This window comes from Puntigrus tetrazona, chromosome 16 (assembly GCF_018831695.1).
Source record: "Puntigrus tetrazona isolate hp1 chromosome 16, ASM1883169v1, whole genome shotgun sequence".
Lineage (NCBI taxonomy): Eukaryota > Metazoa > Chordata > Actinopteri > Cypriniformes > Cyprinidae > Puntigrus > Puntigrus tetrazona.
The window spans coordinates 24,104,409-24,124,617 of record NC_056714.1 but is presented as its reverse complement, the minus strand read 5'-3'; the positions used below and the strand labels follow the sequence as shown (position 1 = coordinate 24,124,617).

The 20,209-nt window shown below is 37.2% G+C and overlaps 1 protein-coding gene across 1 annotated transcript in view; it reads right to left on the bottom strand.

Moving 5' to 3' along the window:
* Positions 1-150: 150 nt before the first annotated feature.
* Positions 151-20,209, bottom strand: part of fhl3a (four and a half LIM domains 3a) — a 33,360-nt gene continuing 13,301 nt past the window's right edge. Inside the window, exons 2-6 of the mRNA XM_043261907.1 lie at positions 7,518-7,696; positions 5,996-6,170; positions 3,078-3,247; positions 2,269-2,455; positions 151-1,751 (exon numbers count right to left, since the gene is read on the bottom strand). Of these exons, the coding sequence (XP_043117842.1) occupies positions 1,600-1,751; positions 2,269-2,455; positions 3,078-3,247; positions 5,996-6,170; positions 7,518-7,673 (840 nt within the window). The 5' untranslated portion in view covers positions 7,674-7,696 and the 3' untranslated portion in view covers positions 151-1,599. The remainder of the gene's footprint in view (positions 1,752-2,268; positions 2,456-3,077; positions 3,248-5,995; positions 6,171-7,517; positions 7,697-20,209) is intronic.

Here is a 20,209-nt window from a genome sequence, read left to right as displayed (position 1 = left end):
CACATAAACACACCCATCTAGAGGCACGAGGTAACCCTGAATGAGATTGAAGACTGTGGATACTAGTAAGCTCTTGGGTTTTTGGCTATACCAAAAATATTTGTTTTGGTGCATTTGCATAATGTAGTCTGAAAAAACACAGTACAACGGTTTTAATTTATAAAATATTTATCAACAATTAACTTTAAACAAAACAAAATTAAATATTTTTTTTACCACACCTCAAACTTACAAAGCTTGAATCGCTTTCATTAAGAAATGCACATTAGCCAACTCTTTCTCTCCTGCATTAAAGCTCAAAGTGAATATATACTTATACATTTAGAAATACTCAGAAGGTGAAACTAGTAAAATTGGCATCAATAAAATAATACTTAATTTCTGAATTTGAAGCAAAAAGTCTGACGACATGCATACTATCACTTTTGACATACACAAATATTGTAATTAATTTCATTCACTCTTAACACAAAGGAGACATGTTTATAAAGATTTAAGAAATTATGACTGTAGGTCATATTGAATTATCAAACAATTAAAAAACAGGAAGTGAACAGGAAATAGTATGTAGTTAGTGTATATACAGTGTAATGCGTGCTGTATCTCAAAGTTTCTGTGCTTTTATAGATAATTCAAGCTATAGTAGTGCAAATGCAAGTCTGTCCTCCACCTGTATACAAAATGCATTCATTTCAAACTTCATTTTCCCACACATCTCTGGACTGCAGAAACATTTCAGCTGTTATTTTTATTCTGACATTGCTATGCATTTTGGAAGACTCCCACTGAATTGAATGCATATGCAATGAATCAGATGCTGTTTGATGCTGAAGTTCTGCTAGACAAAAGGTTTTAGTGAAGTTTTAGAAAAAAGTGCTCACTAACTAAAGCAGTCACACATATTTATGTGACATATATGGTGTGTAAATGCTTAGATGTTTAGCTTTGGGTGGCTGCTTCTCGAAGTGTAACTTTACTGTACACAAAACCCAGTTGTGCTTTCATTCATGCAGCCTACACTTAGCTTGGCACAGAGTGTTTGGAACAGTTCTAAATGGGCGTTCAGTCACTTTAACAGAACACCAAACCTTTGACCTCTGAGTGTTTATGAAGGAATCTGTTTGAGTTCTTTTACAGGCTGCAAACACAGGCTACATCCACCCATTAATGACCATTACCGGCCTAATAACAGTTCTGGCTGGCCAGGAAAAATAAAGATGGGAATAACTAGTAGGCAGATCAGATATTTTTGTCTGTGCCTACGGGTTTATGGAGTGTTGATTCTGGATTGTGCAACGGGGAGACTGTAGTTGGACCTCAGCGTCGCGTGGATTTCACAACTCAACAGCAATCTTTGGTAATCTTTTAAAAGTCTTGGTTATCCAGTCATAAACCATCAAGCCTATTCTTTGAGTATTTTGGTGAAGCTATTGTTTGAAGGCAGATTGCTGGTTTGCTGTGATCTCAGCAGTATCTGCATGGGCGTAACTTGAGAGGTGAAGTTTCATTTGAGGGCACAGCAGTGTAAAATAGATGTAGTGTACATGTATATGTATGTGTGCATATGGGAAGGTAAGGTGTGTGGATGGGGGTTGCGTTCTATAAGTTGCCGTTGCAGTTGCGACAGAGAATCTCATCTTGCTCGGGGAAGAAGCCTGCACCCACCAGCGACACGGAGCAACGAGAACAGGTGAAGCACGGCTGGTGCCATTGCCGGTCCTCAAATGAAATGTACTTTCCTCCACCAAAACCTAAAATTAAACAAAAATCATGTAAAATCTCTGTGAAATTTCAACATGACGTTAAAACCAAGGCCGTTTTTGTTTTTAAACAGCATTTTAGAATAAAAATGTTGCCTGTTTACACTGGCATTTCTGCTACGTTTTGAGAAATGATCCCCATTAAACAACTTAACTTTAAAGGCATGTCACATGGCTATTCATGCAGGTACAACCATAGATATGTATACACAGAGAAACACAGAAAGAATGTGGGCAGCCATGCCATCATTTTCAAAAGCCTCCATTTTGCTATGTTTACGCTGAAACAGAACCCAAACTAAAACGGGATCTGCAGTGTTTTGAAAAGTCTCCATTTTCAACCTTTAAAAACACTGTAGCAGAGTAAATGATAGGGTTAACCATAGCAAATGTTATGCGTTTTAAAATGAACTCACTAGTGTAAACAGGGCCTAAGACATCTGTAATCCCTGATACAAAACTTGTTCCGTATCTATTTTTACACCAAAGTGACGTCCATGTATGTTACCTGTAATAGGTTTTTTGCAGGCTTCACACTTCTTGGCGTACAGATTGCCAAAACATTTGAGGCAGTATGGGCTGTCATCGCGGGAGGTGAAGTGTTGGCCAGCTAGTTGGACTTTACAGCTTGTGCACACAAAGCACTCCTTATGCCATGGCTCATCCCTGTAGGTCACACCACCTTTAGCCAAGGCCTGAGGAGGAGAGGGTTCATCAGAGACACAAACATTAACCTGTCAGCATGAGCTTCCGTATACTTGACCTAAACCATGCTATGCTGAAAAAAGCATGTAAAAGCATGAAATTCACATGCATGCACGAAACCTTATGTCATGAGTGTACATTGATATATTTAGGAATTGCATGCTAGGGATGGGTCAATATGGTTGTATGGTTTACAAGTTAGCTCAAAATTTGAGGTTGGATAGTTTTAACTAGATTGCTAACAACGGATTACCAAATTAGCATATTATAATGATTTCTGAAGGATCATGTGAGGCTGAAAACTGTAGCAATGGATGCTGAAAATCACATATGCTGGTGTAAAAATACATATGTGTGTGTGTGTATTTATTTATTTATTTTTGTATTTCATAAAAATGTAGAGCCAAGATGCCAAACAGATGGTGCTTGGTCAGGACAGGATGTGAAACTGACAGCCAGAGTTAATCAGTGACCAGCAAGACTTCTTATATGCAACAGGAAGGAGAAATGAGGTCAGAATTGACTTTTTGTGGAGGAATGTGTGTGTAGACTGATGAGGAACACATGGTTACGTATTTCAGACAGAGAATCTAGCAAAACCCCATCACTGACCTGTTTACATCGAGTACAGCGCGGAGCAAACTTGTTCTCATAGCAGGGTACACAATAGTGGTCATCTTTATCTGGAATGAAGGACTTGGAGCCTATTGGCTGCTGGCAGCTGTTGCAAATGAAACAGCCCTCATGCCATGTGGAGCCGGCATACTCAAGCTTCCGGGTTCCTGTGAGAGAGAGAGAAAAAGGAAGGAAGCCTTTAAAATAAAGCATTTCCTTGTTTTTGACAGATGTGTATACTCTGTCGCCATAAACTTTAATTAGCAATGTAACTTTACATATATAACTAGGGTGGTGAATTGATTAAGTGTGACCCTGGACTACAAAAACTTAATTAGCATGGGAATATTTGTAGCAATAAAATACTTTGTATGAGTCCAAATTATTTTTATTTTATTCCAAAAATCATTAGGATTTTAAGTAAAAATCATGTTCCACTGATAATCAGAAATTTCCTACCGTAAATATATATAAAACTAATTTTTGATTAGTGATATTCATCGCTAAGGACTTAATTTAGACTATTTAATAAATGGTCTTTAATATTTAAAATTTTTTTACATTCCACTTTTTTAAATTGTTGTTTCTCAGCCAAATATTGCACTATCATAACAAACCATACATAAATCTTGCATAAATCTCAATAAAAAAATTTGACTTAACCCTTTGATCAAATTTACATGACATGCTAATTAAATTAATTTCAATAAAATCTTTAAGTATATTGTTAAAAATATATATTAATGTATACTGTATATTTTAAATAATTTTGACCTTTATTAAAGCTATATTAGGATTGGATAAAGACTACAAACTGAAATATTTTCTCAAAACTATAAGAAAGACTTAAAAACAAAAGACCACAATGCATAGTGTTTATCTGGGGACAGATTCCTAAGTAAACATGGTCAATTATGTTATTGTTTTGACCTCAAGTCAGCGTATTCTCAGGATAGTCAAAACTTAGTTAATTTTGGTGGAATAGAGTTATGATATATCTTATCCTCATATATTTTCTGCTGATGAGCAGCACTTTGCACAGTTTAAAAGACTTCATGTTTCACCAGAGACTACTTATTGCTGGGATTTCCCTACAAAATATGAGCTTTCAAAGTGACAAAATGACGATCTGACAGTCAAGGCTCATCAAATGATTAGCAGGTTAAAGGTTGACATTCATAATCCTCTAAGCATTTCACACGTTACCCAGATCAAAAGCCCTATGGAGATCCTCCTTAAAGAGGGCCTGCTGCCAAAAATCACCAAAGCTTTACACAGAGAGCAAATGAAAAAGGTTGTAATCCCCCGGATAACAAAAAAACATTTAGAAGAAATATTAAGTTACAGTAGAGCTGTCTCACTCAAGTTCAAAACTCACCCTAAAATATGTGTCACCACATTTATCAAAGCAAAGTATGAACTATAGACGAGAGCCCCCATCCTTTGTCTTTCCCTTGTCATCTGCACATCACAAACAGTGGCCCTAACCACTAACAATGTGTTTCTCTGCCCTCAGGTTACATGCATGAACCAGGACTCAAAATTGTGGTTGAATATTCTTTATATTCTTGTTTTTGGTTTGGCAATTTTTGGAGATTGTAATACTGCTTGATTTGTTCTCTGGATTTACCTCAGAAAATAACAGCCACACATTTGTTAATGCCAAAAGCAACTAGATTTCCATTTCCAGGAGGATATAACAGTACTTATAACAGACAGTCTACAACCCATAAGACCTTAGGTTATCTTCGGAACATACATTAAGATATTATGAAGCTATTAGAATTCTTTTTGTGTGCAAAGAAAACAAAAATAACATTATTTGATAAGTAACATGAAAATAACATTTTCATTTTATAATTTTCACTTTTGGGTGAACCCTTAAGATGGTTAAACAGGCCAAAAGGATTTCAATATGCAAATATTATATTTTGCATATACTATAAATATTCAAATAAATAATATATGACGGCATCACTGTTGCTTACACTGACGGAGCTGAACATTTTAACAGTGCAAAGTTTAAAGCTACAACACAATGTCTAATTCACCTAAGAATGAAATTATTCACAAAACCACATTACACTACCATTTTAAAGTTTGTAGTAGCAAAGTTAGCAATTTAATGCCACAAAAAATCATTCTAATATGCTGATTTGTGCTCAACGCTGAAAACAGTTTTATATGAAATAAAAATCACTTGACTTCCATTTAATCCTTTTAATGCGTCCTTGCTGAAATAAAATCTTACCGATCCCAAACTTGTGAACAGTAGTTTAAGTGGTTTAGGCTGAATAAGTTTCAGAAGTTTGATACTTGAGTTAAAAACAAACTCTGACCACAACCGCATTTATGGAAAAACAATGCCCAGTGGGCATTAGAAAAATACATAAAAGGACTTTCAACACAGGGCTCACTTCGCAAGCCTTGTAAAAACAACAACATACGTAATCTTTTGGTATTGTTACCTGCATTTCCAATGGATGCAGCCTCGCTGAAATAGTTTATTGGCTTATCTCCTCCTATCATCAGAGGCTTGGATGGCAGCCATGCGCAATGATTTGGCTCAGAGACTGCAAGCCAGGCAGACAGGCAATTATTTTGTCACATCTAACCTGCGCAATACTCCCTCACTTCTCTCTCTCTCTCTATTTTAGTCATGCTGCTGGTACGTGAAGATTTGCTTTGGCAGAACTTTGCCCCTTTCTCTGTTTTGGCTTCTTCATGTTTATGAATCTAACGTTACCTGCATACCTGTGGTCGTGACATGCTGTTTCACTAGCGTGAAGACTTGCAGTCTTACACAACAGCATTGAGAACAAACCGATTGGACTAGAGCTGAGACCAGTCTGAACAGGATTTGTCAGAATATGAACTGAGATATGACTGATGATTTGTGCTGATGTCGTTCATACCAGGCATGACGGTTTTATCGCAGGCCACACATTTGGAGGAGAACTCGTTGCAATAGCAGTCATTGCACAGAAGAGCATCGTCCTGGCTGGTGAAGGGCTCGTCTGCCAGCGAACGGTCACAGCGAAAACAGCGGAAGCAGTGCTCGTGATAGTGACGGTCCTCGTAAAATAGCTCCTGAATCACAAGGACAGAGTTGTTATGAAGGGGAGAGTTCATGCAAAAATGTTGTACGACCTTCTTTTTTCAAGGTAAAATTTGGAAGAATGTACTTTAGTGAGGGTGAGTAAATCATGAAAAATTGTTCATTTTTAAAGTGAAACCCGAGACGTTTTCACCAAAAAAATATTAACTAGCAGCAGATGGTGCAGTGGTGTCTCCATATTAGAATATTTTCAAAAAATTGTAGTTATTGTTAAAGACAAGTTGACATACCAACAGATTAGCCATGATTATGAGGAAAAAAGTCAGAAGAGGCCACAAATTAAACCGCTTTTCCTCGATCCCGAGTACATTTCTGATTAAGATCTATTCAGCCTCTCAAACGCTAGCACATGTGCATCTAGTTATGAGTGTGTGTCTGTGGAGAACATGGCGCCTGGGTCAACTCGTCATGTAAAAAATGTAAACACATAGTAATAAGACAGGGAGGGTGAAATTTATGACCTGTGCTGCAAATGGCCAAGACAAACAGTGACTTAATTTAGCATCTGCCGTCCCTCATTGTCAATAAGTCATCAGACTCTCTGTCTTGAAGCTCATGGACTCGCGATTTCCTGTAGGGAGTTTACTAGTGTGGTAAATGAACTGCATTATTTGGCTTTTATTTAATTTTGAAGGGATTAGTTTCCCTCAATACGGGAAGGATTAAAAACTCAATTGGTTGCTAATGTTTTGCCTTAGGTTTTTAACATTGTTGGCTTGACTGAAGTTGAATGACATTTCTAATTGGACAATAAATGCCTTTCTCAAAAGAACTGCTAAACGGACAGTTTCAGCCTGAAACCACATAAAAACGCTTTCACGGTGTAATTGAGTCTCAAATTTTTCCAACCACCACGGATATGCTCCTGTAAAATCAGAATTTTGCTGTGAATGTGAACCAGGCACTGTTTGCATGGCTTTTTTTAGAGAATCGTTGAGTCAGAAGTTCAAAGTTTGGAGGTCTAAAGGTGCGGTCAAATTTACTGTCATTTGGAAAATACTGTGGGAGAAATGTAGTTGTATTCCAATACAAACTCAAATCTGAAATTTAATGAGATTTCACACAGCAATTTGGTCATGCACTGGCCAGTAGAAAGAAAGATTTAAAAGTATAATAATGGACCTTTTTACCATCAAAATGTGCACCTTAAAGAATCCATATTTATTGTCATTGCATTTAAAAGAGCAGCTTGATTAATATCTCATTTTGTGTTTCATAGAAGAAATAAATAAAGAAGTAATAAACAGAAGAAATTAAGCAATACAGTTTTGGAATGACACACGGGTGAGTAAATGATCTCTTTAACAAGCAAAACTCACTCTTGAATCATGGCCAATCAGCTCTTTGCACTCATCGCAGGTGTTGGCAAACAGGCTGTCGTAGCAAGGGATGCAGTAAGGGTTGTCCTCTGCCTGGATGTACTTCCTGCCGTATAAGGACTCCTTGCAGTTGTCACAGTCAAAGCGTTCGCTCATGTTGCTCTGATCCGAGTCAGTCCCTGTAACAAACACAAGGAGGATTCAGGGAGGTGAGCTTTCAATCACAGCTGCATCGCACTGAGAGAAAGACACTCACGAACAAATAGGTCTGTCACAAGCACTGTGCAAAACGTCTATTAAGTTTTATTGCTCTGTGATAATTGCTGGGAAATGAGAGGGAGGAAGCTGGAACCGTGTGTTGCATGTGACGTGGCAGCTATAGCGCTGCTTCAAAAGGTGGTCACTTTTAGACATTTCTAAGTTTGACCCCCACTTGATAATTTATCACAGGTGATAATTGTATTTTAAGAGCTTTGCTTTGCTTGGCCGCTGAGCAGAGACTAATGTTTCCCAGTGTTTTTTTTCACTATGTCACACTGTGATGACTGTGTTTTTGTGACACTGTAGCAAGATTAAAGTACTTTCTTTAAACTAAAAGAAAGAAAAAGCAAAAAGCAAAAAGCCTTTTTTTCCCTCAGACACTGGACCAAGTTGGAGCTTTCTAGTGTGCAAGTGTTGACCACCTGAGTTTGCGCATACCATTAAATGGGGTGCACTTTGAAAGGCTACGTGTTCAACTGTATATGCTAGTTTGCATCTACATAAATAAAGTGTATACTTTGGGTTTAACACAGACTTTCTCACTTAGTCATCCACGTGCCGAAAAAAAGACAAACCCTCCCGGCCTGACAGATAAAAGGCCTGCAAGATCACAGAGGTAAGACTATATTCTTGACTGTTGGAGGTCTGCGCATTTGCATGCTTCCCCAGCAAATATTTGTGAAGTAAACACTTCTGTCTTGGATGCGCAGACCACCTAGAGAGATTGTTTAGAGAACCGCAAAAGTGACAAGAACTCTTAAATTTTTTGAAAGACCAAGGACTGATCCCAAACAACACAGATGGGTTCGTGTTTTTTTATTTTGCAATGCCTGTCTTACATCAGACGCATATCTTCATAGGGGAGTACGGATCAGATTTGTTCGCATTCGGTACAAAAACATACCCCACGCTCACAATGCAAGGTGTTAAAACCATTTACAGTAATCACATAAACCGACAGTGTAATAAAAACACCAGCTTGACCTTAAAAGTGAGCGTACGGCTCTGAGAGTGCCCATCATGGAATAATATTGTTACAGCATTGCGGCAACGCTATCAGGTTGCCAAAACATTACAGAGATGTTGGAGGAAAGCCTTATGATAAGTGATAGGCCTCCCTGGAAGAGACAAGCTCAGTGTATCAGTTTCCACCCAGCTAATAATAATAATCAGCCACCGCTGAAATAATGAATCTATTTGCGCTGCCTGTCTTACACACGCCCACAGGGAGGGTGTAATCACTGGATGCAAGATGAAAGATATCAACCACCGTGTTTCATCTTTCCTCTTTCCCCTGGCATGACAAAAGGCTCAAATGATCGTGGGTGTGAAAGGCTAAGATAAAAAAAGGGCAACACACCTCCCAAAGCTTCATAAATAATCAGCTGACACTCTTTTACTACGATGATACCACTTACTCTCAGCTGAGAGCTGCTTTAAAAGCTTCTTTGCCTGGGATCTGCTCGTAAATTAGGGAGTGTTAATGTTAAAGGCTCCCGTGGCCTGAGGCTGCCCCTGGTTTACATCATTACAGAGCTGCGTTTGAGGGAATATGAACCTTCTCTGTTCCCATTAAGGGATCATGGTTCTGTGTTTCTCGTAGATGGGTCAATGACATCATTTCTTTTGTCTTGGTCATCAGTTTAGTCAAAAGTAGATTAAAATGCAAATTTTCTTGTCAAATATAATTTGGCTTTGTAGAGACATGACAAGGTCGGGACCACAATGTCATGTGGTGTGACTCTCCAAAAATGTACGATACTTACGAATTAATAATTTATAATATGTATAAAAATTACATTTTGACTCTTAAAATATCTAAAAGGTTTTTGAAAATAATTGAAGATTTGTAAGATGGGAAAGTGTGTCTTTAAAATGTTTTTAAAACCAAATTTAATTAAATGAGTTTCTAAGAAATTGCCATACATACTTTTATTTATCCAGATACACAGACATTAACTTTATATCATATGCCCAACAGTGTTAACAATATTTCTATAGTTTATGTAGTACCATTAATATTTTGAGTAACCTTTTATTTTATATTTAGCTTTTACGTTTATTTATACTGTGTTTTAATTTTAAATGTTGCTTATGTGGTTTTGACATTATTAATTTTATATATTTTTTCCATAATTAAATTTTTTATTTACGTTTTGTTTCTTTGTTTTCTTTTAAGTTTTATTTCAGTTACTAAGTTTAGTGCTTCAACTTTATTAGCTTTAGTGTTTTAATTAACATTTATGTTTAGTAACAACACTGCTGCCCTTTGATGACAAGTAACAGGATCTTTTTTTCCAATACCAGAGACAGCTTTTGTGCAGGTGTGTGAACACCTGGGATCTATCCCACAATCACTATCTACTTCCTTCATCTTTCTTTAGATCTCCAGAGCTAATTGTTGTCACTACCTGGCAACTTATTAGACTGCAAGAAGGAAACCTGGCTTAATGCTAAATGTAGTTTGTTTTAAAAAGAGGGTCACTGAGGTCTGATAAACACCGTTTAAATGTATGTGAAGAAAATGCATTGCTTATAATGAAAGTTGACAGATCTATGCATCTCTGTTCTTTGATTTGTCAGGCGTATGCTAAATTTCACATTGAATTTCATCTAAACACAGAACGGGCTGTTTGCACTTGCCAGGAAAGATCACCAACAGTGCTTCGAAGGCCTCATCGTTCACCCAAGTAACGTCAACAATAGCCGTTCTGCAGCCTGACTACAAGTGTGTTTACAGTCTCTGGGGAGACGAGAGCTTTAGTTAAAATAACTCGCCTCCTGGTAATCATTAAAGATGAGGTAGGACCGAGTCCTTCACTGTACGAGGGAAATATTGTTCCAGCTAAGATGATATATAAATACTTATTTTGTCAAGGGTGGGGATTGTTATTACTTCCTTTCTGTGCTGAGTTTCTGAGACATCTTACGAGAGCAACAAATAAAACAAGCAACATGAGAGTAAATGGGCAGTTTGGACTAAGGTGGAGAGCATGATGTCATCAGTGACCCCAGGGCTAGACGGCCAAAAGTGATTCAATCCAGAAGCTGGGAAAATGAAGCAAGACCTCTCCCTTTACTTGCAAAGTCAGAGCTGGCTTTGGTTGAAAGCTAACGTGGTATTTTGTACAGAACCACGAGGAATCCTCTGACACATTGCAATTGAAAGTGTAAGCAGGAATTTCCTCTTCTTTGCACAAAGTGTTTTGTGACTGATGAACTGGCCTGAGGTAAAAATACCAAAACTGTGAGCAAAACAGTCCTTGAGGGTTGAGGATGTCCAACAAAACACCATGACCTATCAGCTCTGTTTATTTAATCTAGTCTGCAAAATGTCACTGCTTTTAGACAAACCATCAGAACATATCACACCATGTCTTCATGGAAAACATGTTTTATGTAGTTTATGTAGCATGTTATTCTGTAAGACCTTCATTCATCCCCAGCAACACATACATATAGCAACACAACTGACAGAAAGCCTAGAATGCTAGTAAAGACATTGATTAAAATAGTCCATGTGATAACAGTGGTTCAACCATAATTTTATGAAGCTTTGAGAATACTTTGTGTTCAACGAAAACAAAAATAATGACTATTCAACAATTTGTTCTCTTCAATGTCTTAGGCACATGCACAAAATAGCATGATGCCTATGCAGGGTCAGAAAGCGCTCAGATTTAATCAGAAATATCTTAATTTGTGTTCCAAAGATTTTGGTGAACTATCCCTTTAACTAACATACTAACAAACTAACATGCTTGCTTGGTGATAATGTACATTCTGAGATGACATGCAGCTTCGCGGCTTTTAGTGTGACAGTTGGTCACATTTCCAATGCTGTCCATGTTCCTGCAATTCTATGAAAGAAATAATTGTTTTAGCAGCCTTAGGCCAACTTTTAAATATTTCAAAGCAGCTATCTTGTCGCCTTCTGGTCCTATCTGTATCTGAAGGATATGGCGGTCCTTCTCAGAACAGTCTGTGAGATTCTTGGGGAATGACAAGGCCACAATGGCATGTTTTTCTAACTTCAGAGAGGCCAGACTAAAAGGGAGCAGGGTAGTAGGGGCATGGGCAGCGTGTTCACGCAGACCCCCGTTCTGCTGCAGTTTCACAGACAACAGCACTAATCCTCTGACCAAACTCCCATCACGCTCCACTTCACTTTAAACGGGCCGGCTGTGCCTCCCGCTGGGAAACTGACCCGGGCCTTTCCTGTTCCTAGGGTCCAGCCAGAGCTCGGCCTGTCAAACGTCTGCCTGGGCAACAGGAGGCAATGGCTGCTTGCCACCTCACCATGACTATTACAAAACACCCCAAATTTAATAACTCACTTTTAATGTATATCATCAGATATAGCTATCACTGAATTAAATATTCTGTCAATGAAATAACATCCTGTTCTACATCAAGCATCCCATTGCAGAATAGATTCTGTCAGATTAATACAGAGGCTGCCATGATTGGCCACATAATTTCAGGCTTGTGGCAAATTTGATGAATGTAATATTTTCAGTTAGTAGTGCATACTAACTGAAAATATTGCATTCGTCAAATTTGCCACAAGCCTGTTTGTGTAATATGTAGCAAAACAGAGTGATGAAGGGCAGGTAAGTTAGCAAAGGTTTATAAGTTAAATGAAAATGAATAAGGTGAATGAAAATGCAGCATATGGTTAAACAGACATCAGTACACTGAAATCTGTCTACCACTGGAGCAGTTCCAGGCACAGCAATAGCTCTAGACTTGATTTTCAGTCAGCACAAAACACACCACCTGCAGATACTACTGTACTGTATATCATCTGAGGCCGAGGAAGCAACATTGTATATTTAAAGGCCGGCACACACTAAGCCAGTGATGGGCCATCAGCTCCATGACTGAGCAACGATGGATTGGTGTGTTCCTCTCGTCAGGCTCATGTCATGCTTAGTTTCACAAATGTGTCATTGCCAGAGAATTAAAGTGAGAGTGATGAAAACGAGTAAGTAAATGCAGGTGACACAAACAGAGCCCCTAGTTGGTTGGCGTTGGGTTTGACTTCACCAAATTAAATTTCTTTTATCCACAACGTTTTTGGAATAACAAATACAGTAAGAGTCTTTCACTGATGCTACACTAAAATGACACTTGAGAACAGTGGAGTACAATCGATTCCATATTGAATTTCAGAGGTCAGACATTCTTGACAAATCTGAAGTGCTAAAATTAAGAGCTGACAGGTTCCAGAGACAAGAAGGATGTGATGTCTGCCAGACAAAACACTTTTTTTGTTGTAAAGTCACAGTATCAGTTTAATATGAGAATGCTGTGGTGGTGGAGATGTACATGTGCACTTGGTATTGCCTTTAAGGATTGGCTCTCGCCACATCAGATAAAGCAAAAACGGCAGAGAGGAGGAAAGAGAGGGAGAGCAAGTCTTATCAGAGGAAGCAGGGAGGCAATTGCCGATGAAGAGGCGATAACATTCAAAAACAAATCCGAACGTTTGCTCTCGCTCATTCACACATCATCTTTATCAGTTTTTGATGCTTGACAGAATAATAATCTCCACTTACATTTGTTTTTTTATACAGTACAATACATAAAATAGCTTTTTTCCTCACACATTGAACAGTGGTTCTCAAACAACCTTATTGACTAAATAAATATTTTATTTTGATCACCGTTTAATCTCTTCTGCTGTAAAATATGAGTATTGGTAATGGCTGGGCTTGTGAAATTGGGCCTTTGTTGTTTACTCTCCCTGGAAAGGACGCTTTGACAGTGTTAGTAAATGATCTGTTTGACTGCCGCCACGGAGTTTAAAACCTACACATTTTCTCTAGTGTGACAGTGATAACAGTTAACATTCGTACTGGCCAGACACCAAATGTCGCAACCGCAGAAGGCCTGATCTCACTTATACCGTGAATCCATCTACTGTTACAGGCCCAGCCATGTGGAACAGACGTCACTGACCACACTTATCCTTCAAAATGACCATCATCAGCAAATAATCCACACCGAGACAGCTTTGCAAAACAACAAGCTTTGACGTAAACCAGACAACAAGTCGTATAAACTAATGCTGTTTCTTTCTAACTCTTTTTTATCAACCCAAAGTATTATTTACCCCTGCAAAAGATTAAATCACTTCTAGCCTCAATGACGCAAGAAGGCAGGTACTATTGGGTGACTGATCAGTATGAGTCTGTTTGTTAGTTTCTGAGCCTATTCTATTTTAGAGCATGTTAGATGTGAGACAGGAACGAGCCAGAAGAACAGACATACACCAGGCCTAACATGTCATTTCCACTGAGCCCTTAAAACACAGCTTTGGGCCGCATGAGGATGGCAAAGTCAGGTTCACCTCATAAACATCAATGAACATTAATGAGCACCTGCTTCAGGAGCTAACCTTAACAAGGATGTCATTTTCCTAGCTTTTAAGCAGAAGGGAGGTGTGGATGTATGCCCTGAAAATCACCTTCACAAACCACCGGCCTCTTCAAGAGACATATGGATGTGTCTGTAAGCCATCATCCAAGGCAAGCTCAAACTCCCTTCACAACAATAACAGCCTTATTTGACCCTTTTGGCTTTTTTACTATAGCTGTTTGACATTTTAGACTCGATCTGTGCCAAGACGGTTTAGCTAAAGGCTAGCGCAGCAGTCATTAAAAAGGACACGCAGAGCTGAACAGTCAATTAGCAAAGCCCCAAAGTCATTGTCAGCAGAGTCCGGCTAAAGCCTCTGTGCTTCAGCAAAGGCCCTGAGGAGGAGGAAATTTTCTGTTTCAAAATTTTTTATTCTAAATTACAGCTCTGTATGAGAGAGGCAAAACAAAACAAACACAATCATGCTGCTTTATATTCATGCTGCATTTATAGTTAACCGGTGCTTGCCCATACAAAAGTCCTCGCTACAATGCAGTAGGTATCTGTGTTTCTATGTGATGTGCTTGCTAGTCTGAGCCTGATATTATTTAATAATTTTGTGTGGTTTATTATCTGCTGTATTATAAGCAAAACGACAGACACACTGTATGTATACAATACAAATACACTTCCAAAGTTTGGGATCAGTAAATCAGAAATTAATATTTTCAGTAATGATGATCAAAAAGTGCAGTAAAAACATTTATAAAGTTACATTAAAATCTATCATTAATATATTTAAAAAAATGTACTGAAAAGGTAGCATGGCACTGTGATATAATTGTTTTTATATACTCTAATACTTATTACTTTATAGGTTGATATAAAATATAAACATGGTGACACTTTTTTTGTTAGTGCTTCAACTGCTGTGACTGTATCTGCATTTCAGCAGGTCTGCTTCTGCTCATGCTACTGTGCAAGGAAAAGGTAAAAAAAGAGGTAGATTTATTCATTATCTGTATTTATGTCCATGTAAATGGTAAAAAAAGGTTCTTGCCTACATATTTCTTTGTGTAGTGAGAGACAGAAGGGAAAAACGGCCATACATTACAGTTTAACATCTGCTTTCTATTGACAGAAGTATGCAGTTGACTCCAGAGTGCCAAAGTAGGTTTTGGAGAGTCACTGGCCGAAGAATGCAGGAAGGGCTGTCTTTTCTTCACTTTCTGTGGTATTTGCCGGTAAGTGCTTCAGAGGCAAAAAGAATACAAAGATAGAAACTGACAGTATGAAGGGTGGACTGGGATGAAGAGAAAAGCTTAAAAAGAGGAGGTTTGTACGGTTTGAGTTGTATCAGGTCATGGAATCCAAGACAAACCAGAGAAAGACCTGGTGAATTAAATGTTCACAGCTTTGTTGCATTAAAAGGAGAAGAAAAGGAGGGCAAAATGAGAGCAGTGGAGAGAGTTTTGAACAAGAAGGAATCTTTTAGCCGGAGTAAAGACAACTAAAGTTGGGTTACTGATGGTGTAGGGGTGTTCAAAGGATAATGTAAGACAGTAAGAAAGAAGCAGTGAGTATATTATTGCTCCCAGAACAAACAAACACAATTGCAATCCCATGAGTCTGCTCGCTTTTCTGTTTCCCAGTGGCTATGCAGAGTAGAATTTATGACCAAACATGGTCATTGGCGTCATTGTCCTCCATGTGTCATCAACCTTCTGTGACTAAATGCGCCTTTGCTTTAATCTTTGAGAACTGTAACCTAAAGTCACATAAGTTCCGGTGAATATCAACACATGCATCTATGAGGTGATGATGTGAGAGAGGGCAATAAGAGGGAAAAGACTAAGGAAAAGAAAAAAAAGCTAAGAAAAGGATAATAATAAATAATTATAGTAAATAAGGGAAAATAACAAATAAAAAAATGGGGAAAGGGAAAATAAAAAAGGGAAAAAAACTAAAGGGAAATGAAATGGAAAAGAAAAGAAAAGAAAAGCGAAGTAAAAGTAAAAGGAAGTGGGAAAGGAAATAAAAAACAAATAAAAACGAAAGGAAAAGGTAAGAAACAGGAAAGAAAAGAAAAAAAATTCACAAAAGAAAAGTAAAGGTAAATGGAAATAGAAATTAGTTTGGAAAAAGAAAAGGAAAGCAAAGGCAAAATAAGAGGAAGGCTAAAGAAAAAGTAATTCATTTGGAAAGAAAAAGGAAGCAAAGGGTAAAAGAAGTGGGAAAGGACATAGAAAGCAAAGGAAAAAGAAAATTCAATGGAAATCAAAGGCTAAAGGAAGACACAAGCAAAACTTAAAGGAAATGAGAAATAAAAGAGCAAGGCAAAGGAAAAAGAAAAGTAGAAAATTAAAAGGAAAGCAGGAAAGAAAAAAATTAAAACAGGGAAGGAAAAGAAAAAAGAAAGCAAAGAGGGAGAAAATGAAAACAGACTATGAACTGGTGAAATGGACTGACAAAAGCCAAATAGCAAAATCAGTAACTATCTTTCTCATACAGCTTTATGAGAGCTGCATTACACTTGACTTGAACGGGACCAACTCTAGGCTGATCACTCATCGGAAGTGAAGTGTGGACACTTGATGCCTGAATTCTGCCCGTCTCGCTCTTTATATGCCTAGAACAACCCTGCGATTAAAGCTGAGTGCTGCAGAGGCTTGGCAGTGCTACACGTCAGATGTCTGGACTCGTTCTTCTCCATGCCGGGTAGAAAATAAAGACACAGAAAGGTGGTCTGGCAAACACAAGGGGCATTTGTAAAGCATTTCCTTGGGCTAAGGGTGGGCTCCTAAATTTCACTGGTGGTTTTTCAGCATGATGTAGCGGAGAGCTTTTTAACCTCTGGAACACTTGCCTTGATCAGATGTCTTTTGATGTTGTTGATGGAAACTGGTCTTAAGCACACCGCTTCATCCTCAACATGACAAATTATTTACAATGGTTAGAATAATCGCTGGCAAGGTAGATTGAGCGTAACATTCATGTTTGACTTTCCAAACCAAGTTGCCAAATGACTGAGACGATGTTGATCGACTAAACAATAGCCTAATTGAAGAACCCAAATTCATCCACTCGGTTACTGAGAACTTAACGCAAACCTCTTTTATGTCGTTTTTAATCTCTCATTCCTCTTTTTCACTCCAAAAGATATTTCTGACAACCCAAGTTTGCTCCAGTCATTTCTGAACAAAGTCGATATGCTGTGACCTGTTTGAAGTTAGGAAAACAATGAGAACAGCGGGAACATAGTTGATTACTTGAGTCAAGTTGTGATTTTCCTTCAACTGCTATAACGTAGGAGGCTGTCAGGGGTTCAAGGCCTTTCCTATTTGCTTTCCTTGTTTGTACTTCTCTCTGCTAGTCACAACTGCTATGTGTTGGCTTGTTAGGTCTAGTCTCCAAGGTTTTTGGTGCTATCTTCTACATTCCTTCTCATGTCAACACAAAGTAAATTAGCTGAAAGTACTACACTTGGTTTTTCAAAATCTAGGGTAGAGCGTAGGCTGAAACGTCTTACAATAAATGGTCAGTGAACAGAGGTTTTTATTTTATTTCACAGTTTTACAAAGGTTTATTTCTGTTAATTGTAAAAGACAATTATAACATCTAAATGCAGTTTCTAATGGATTTGTGCTATTACAATATAAAATTATTTCAGAATGGGTGTCAGGGTTGCAAATTTAGCATTAAATTAATTATATCTCAGTAGAAAATACTATTTTGGGAATAAATGTTGGAGTTACTGATAAACATATATTTTCTCATTAATTAAATATATTTTGTTTTATATTATTCTTGATATATATATATATATATATATATATATATATATATATATATATATTCTTATAATATTCTTGATTATATATAATATGATTTTTATGTTTTTGAAGCAAAATCTCTTAAGCACACCAAGGATTTGATGAAATACAGCAATTTTGTGAACTATATTACAATTTAAATTATCTGTTAAATTATTTTTCTGCATTTTTTTTCCTAGTTTTCCTAATTTGTTATTTTACTTATACAGCACATTACACATTTATAAGCGGTGGAACAGGCCATTTCAAGCAGACCTTTTATTCTAGGTTAATTAGGTTTAATAATTTATGAATACAGTTTGCTATATTTGTGGAAGTGCCTTTTATCTCTGGAACAAAATGCACAATTTTCCAGCCATCATTCACCACTGAAGTATTAAGATTCTGACAAACTATGACACTTAATGTCATATGAAGTTCTCAGGAATTAAATTAGGTCATAGAGTGGTTAAAGCTTTTTAATCTATTTTTCTAGATGTGTATTCATACATAATAGATTTAAGCTGTATTAATAATAGATTTGCTTAACAAATGTTTACATTCATGGCAAGCACCTCAATAAAAGGAGAATCTATCTACTCATGCTTCTAATAATCATAGAGTATTAGCTATAATAATGTAATAATAAAGGTTTAGCACAGCACAGTATAAGAGTGTATGCTCACTTTCATGTTATTGGGTTTAACCACTGCACAGCACAAACATAGGACTAAATTGGGTTGAAAATGGTATCTAGGCATTCCTAGGTGGTCTTCGCCTAACTTTGTTTTTTAATGAAAAGGCACTAATTCAGCAAGGTCAACCTGACCAGAATGAGAGCAGCAGCGGTTGCACACCAGCAAGCAATTAAACCTTAAAAAACATAGAATTTTTTTTTACCCATATAATAATACAGCCGGACTGAGTGAAATATGTCTTCACTCTTCAATACCATTTTAAAAGAATAAAAATTAATACAAAATTTAAATTCTGTGATTATTTACTTACTCTAATGTTGTTAAAAATGGGCATAAATTCTTTGGAGCAAAACATTTGATATCTTTAAAAGGGTCATATGATGCGATTTCAAGTTTTCCTCTCTTTTTGGAGTGTTACAAGCTGTTGCATAGATAAGATCCCTGAAGCTAAAGTCTAAGACTAAAGTCTCAAAAGCAAAGAGATATTCTTTATAAAAGTTATGACTTGTCCACACCCCCTAAAATGGCTCGTTTAAACACGCCCCCGCTTTTCTAAATCACATAGTGGGTTTATTTTCATAAAACCGGACAAATTTTTACACAAAGAAAGAACTATTATTCTCACTGTAGTGTTGCTGCCGGCACCATGTTCTGAGACACTGTGTTTCATTTTGAAAGTGAAAATACTTTAGGGGGAGGCAACTAGAAATCAGTGGTTAAATTGTATTTACAATACTGTTGCAGAACAGTTCAACCCAAGCATTAGAGTGTGTTCAGAGCATTTACAGACTGATTAACTAATTCCTAAAACCTGCAGGCTATAAAGTGAGGCCATTCCAACTGTGCATGGACAGTTTGGTGCTTCTGACTCACAACCTTTAATTAAGTTACATTTGCTTATTAAAAGAATCAGCTACTTCTATTGAAATGCGATTTTTGAGCAGTGTAGCAAGGTGCCATGCAACGCAACGCATAAAAAGACAGTGCTAAGTCATTATAATCTGTAAATATGTCCCCACTAGATGCAACAAATGCATCATTTGTAATGGCTTTTATAGTTATTGTCATAGCGCTAAAAGGCGATAGAGGCATAACATTTCCGTCACACACTTATTCAGCCGAACATAATGCACTGACCAATCAAAACACATCTCACTTTTTTAGAATGATCAAATTGACCTTTTTCTGAAGGCATGGTTTAGAGGAAAAATAATAATGTAGAGTTTGTGGAAAATCGTGTTTGTTGAAACTTAAATCTCATAAACACATTGCATTAGACCAAATACACAAAATAATGTTTTTTTTAGCAATATCATGACCCCTTTAAGAATCTTTATTTAGACTTCTATTTATCCAATTCATGATGGCTGTAAAGAAAAAAAACCCCACAACTACATAAATTATATTAGTAGTACACAGTACACTTGTGTGCTACATTCCAACAATTCTGAAGCCATATGACAGCTTTGTGTGAGAAACAGAATGAATTTTAAGCAGTAACTTTAATTTTAACATAATCATAAGATAATTCGTCTCATTTCAATTTGTCGTGATTTTT